Consider the following 3,564-nt stretch of genomic DNA (forward strand, 5'->3'; position numbering starts at 1 on the left):
AGCGCTAATGCTAACCGCTAAGTTACGGTAAGCTTCGCTACAGTGGTAAACGAGAAGGGAACCCAGAAACTGGTGCACTTAACTCTAACACTAAGGTGCTTGTGTATTACCACAATAAAAGCAAACACAATATGTATAATGCAGAAAGTCCGTAGCACCAACAGCGCACACCAAGTGAACAAACAGGACAGGGTCGAAACAGGAAGTGACGCAATACGTTACTTCCTACAGAGTACAGAGTCTATAAAGACCAGTGCATCTCTTCAAAGTCCAAAGCCTCGCCCAAATTTGTGTCAGTTTCCAGGAGGCTCATGATCACTGAAATGGCTGCTTCATCGTTGCTCCTAAGACTACTAAGGCCTGGTCCGACCACACTGTCCAAATCCAGCTGGGAATTCTCTCCCATCAGTGCTTCTCCTCCTGAGAATGCAGCTCCTTGGGGCTCATCCTCAGAGATGGACTTCCCTGGCATCTCCATGTCAGGTGTTTCTCCATTTGGCACATTGTTGCTCATCTGATTGTGAGTTTGTGGAGACTTATCCTGCGGCAGACTGAACGGGCTGACGGTGCCACTGGAAGGTGACGAGTTCAACCTGTTGAAATCCAGCAGCTCATTAGCAATCTGGGTCCCAATGCTTCCAGCATATATCATAGTTCCAGGTGTGGTGGAGATGCCTGGTATAATGGGAAGTGACTTTTTGCAATCTTCTTCTGAAGCCTTGGAATTACTAGACTGTTCAGACTTGCGGCCCAGCCTCACCCAGACTATACCCCCAGCGGCCCCCCGGGTAAGTTGACTTTGAGACCCCTGCTTTAACGCTTCAGAGACGCTTTTCTCTGTCATTCTGGCCTTCGGTTTTAAACGTTCTTATGATTGACAGTAGTCAGGTTCTGTCTGTCAGTCAGTCAGCTAGGGGTCTCACACACATCTCTGGCAGCTCAACTGCCTTCAAAACATCACACAAGTCCAATTCTCAACAAGTGACTGTCGCCACTACCTGTCTCACAGACAGAATTTAGATTCAGCTGCAGCTCCTGAGGCCTCAGACACACCAGCTGCAGCTGTTTGACTTCATTTGAACAATGTTTACTTTAAATGCAGCTGTCCATGTGCACATGGATTAAGACTGACCTCTGCTCTTTAGTTCTGGTTCTGCAGTAGGTTTCAGGTTTTTACAACTCTCACTTATTCACACATCCCATGAGCATTTTCTCCAAAACAAATACATCATGAGTAACTGTTCCGTCACAGTCTAAAGAGAGTAATCAGATTACAGTTACATTGTTGAAATCAGTGGATTACATGACGGTACTTGAAGTGTTTTTCACTGTTCACTGTGTTCTTACAACAAAGATCGTATTTACAGCACATGTCTGACTTTCTCCGGACCCCTGGTATCATTGTGTGGTCATGTTCACATGTATGGCGGTGAATAGTCATTGCAGTGAGAGCTCTTACCGTCAATACAGCATCTTTGATCAAAGCTAAAGTTTTTGGTTCATGTCAGCAAACTGGACAGAAAGCTGCACGCTGCAGGAGACAGAAAGGACAGAGCAGCCGGACTGATGGGGGCCAGAGTCTGAGGATGAAGCCAACTGCTGCCTCACGTCGCTCTGCTTCCCTCTGGTGGTCATATGTTGAAAGGGTCTGCTATACTTGAAATACTTGAAACCTTTATTAGTCCCACAATGGGGAAATTGCTTAAGGCAGCCCAGCAAAGAGCCACTGGAGGCTATGCAGGTAAAGTGTCTTGCCCAAGGACACACAACAGTGACTAGGGAGGAGTTGGGTTTGAACCACCAACCTTCCAGTTATGGGACATAACATAGCTATACCACTGCGCCACTGCTGCCCACATAGCAACACAAACATGTTTAAATGTGACTAAATATCCTGTAGGTGTGAATTTGAGTGTGAATGGTTGTTTGTCATGTTATTAGTGCTCTGTGCTCCCCCACACATCATAAGCTGTGATTTATTTGCATGCTTTAAAGAAGAATTTAGTAGTTTCAGAGTTTGTGGAGCCTGAGAGTTTGATGTTATATTTGATCTTATCTGTCTTGTTAGTGTTTATTTCCCATTGAAGCTGCGTGAAACCCACTGTTTGCTGATATCAGACATCATTCAAATCAGACTGTAGAAGACAGAGGGGGACACTTCCAGCGATGCTGCAGGCAGAGTGAGAGTTTGGTGCACATCACATGAGCTCAGAGCAAATGTGTGGATGTGTTCAGTGGCCCTTTGGCATTTGGGCAAACCTTAAACTTGTGACAGCTTAAATGTCACTTGAATATGTCATATATGCAGTACAAGAAGGTCATGTATATATGCATTTTTATTGAATGCACTGTGCTATTAAATGGTATGTGTGGGGCTTTATGGCAGGCTAGAGGGCGCTGTGACTAGCGCCGCACCCGAGTGCATTTAAGGGGAAGTCAGGAGAGAGATAGGAAGCCGGAAGTAGAGAGAGAGAAGTGTGGCAGGTGATGTGTGTTGGCGCCAGGGTGTAGGATAGAGTGAATTGTGTAAAGGTTGTAATGTGTGTGAAGGAGCTCCGGACCGATCGAGTGCTGGAGAAAAGAGACTAGACAGTAAAGCAAGAAACGAGGAATACCAATCCCGGGAACGCCGCACGAGACCCGCACTTGGCCTCCTCGGACAATGAAGTGAAGCAGTTGCCACGTTGGCGCAGTGGATAAGTCGGGCGCTACCACGCGGTGGGCCCGAGTTCGAATCCTTCTATCGCCGACATTGATAACTAGGGTGAGATTTTTCCATGTTTGATTCGTTTTTGGAACTATTTAAGCGATCGCTTATTTTTGTGTATATTTTTGGGTTTTTCTTCATTTGGATTAATCGTTTGGGATTTTTGAGCCAGTGGACTATTGGATTAAGGACTGAGCCTCAGAAAAAGACTGAGTGTATTCGCTTTGTATGTACAAAATATTATGGACAAATGTATGCCGGGTTTGTGGTGGTGGTGATTTCAGTTGGTTGAATACATTTTCTTAAAAGAATTCCCCTGGTTTATGTTCCTTTCAACTAACAGTTAACTTTAGGAGGTCATTCAAAGAACCCGTGTTTAGTAACGTCAGCTAATTCACCTAGCAGATTGTTACAGATGGTGGCCCGTACGGGGAATGATATTGCAGTGTTTTTTTGCATTATTGTATTGATTGTTGACTTGTTTATTGAAGGCTGGTTTTGGGGTGTTCTCGATAAGGATTGTTTAGAGACGTAGAGTAGGTAGCACAAATGTACTGCACAGGTTTTACTGCAAAACAATTGGTTAGTCAGTGAAGCGTACACACACAAAAAAAAAAAAAAAAAACATGGATGATCTGAGAGGTGCCTCACTGGATGAGCTGGAGGAATACCCTGAGAATGAAACTTTTGAGCCGGGCACACGGGCTTCTACACCTACGTCAGGGCCTGGGCATAGTGATCAGCACCATGAAGAAAGGGGAGACACCTGGGTCACTAGGCGGAATCCTGTTGGTGAAATAACTTCCCTACTTAGTTCGTTATGGCTTGCAGACGCGGATGAAAGTGACCAGAGCATT

The 3,564-nt window shown here is 45.3% G+C and overlaps 1 protein-coding gene across 1 annotated transcript; it reads right to left on the minus strand.

Moving 5' to 3' along the window:
* Window positions 1–241: 241 nt before the first annotated feature.
* Window positions 242–1,372, minus strand: LOC114430292 (aryl hydrocarbon receptor nuclear translocator-like protein 1). The gene is made up of 2 exons (XM_028398599.1): window positions 1,366–1,372; window positions 242–765 (listed from the first exon to the last, which is right to left on the minus strand). Exons 1-2 carry the CDS (start codon window positions 1,370–1,372, stop codon window positions 242–244), a joined length of 531 nt encoding a protein of 176 aa, XP_028254400.1.
* Between the last annotated feature and the right edge of the window lie 2,192 nt (window positions 1,373–3,564).

This window comes from Parambassis ranga, unplaced genomic scaffold, assembly GCF_900634625.1.
Source record: "Parambassis ranga unplaced genomic scaffold, fParRan2.1 scaffold_22_arrow_ctg1, whole genome shotgun sequence".
NCBI lineage: Eukaryota > Metazoa > Chordata > Actinopteri > Ambassidae > Parambassis > Parambassis ranga.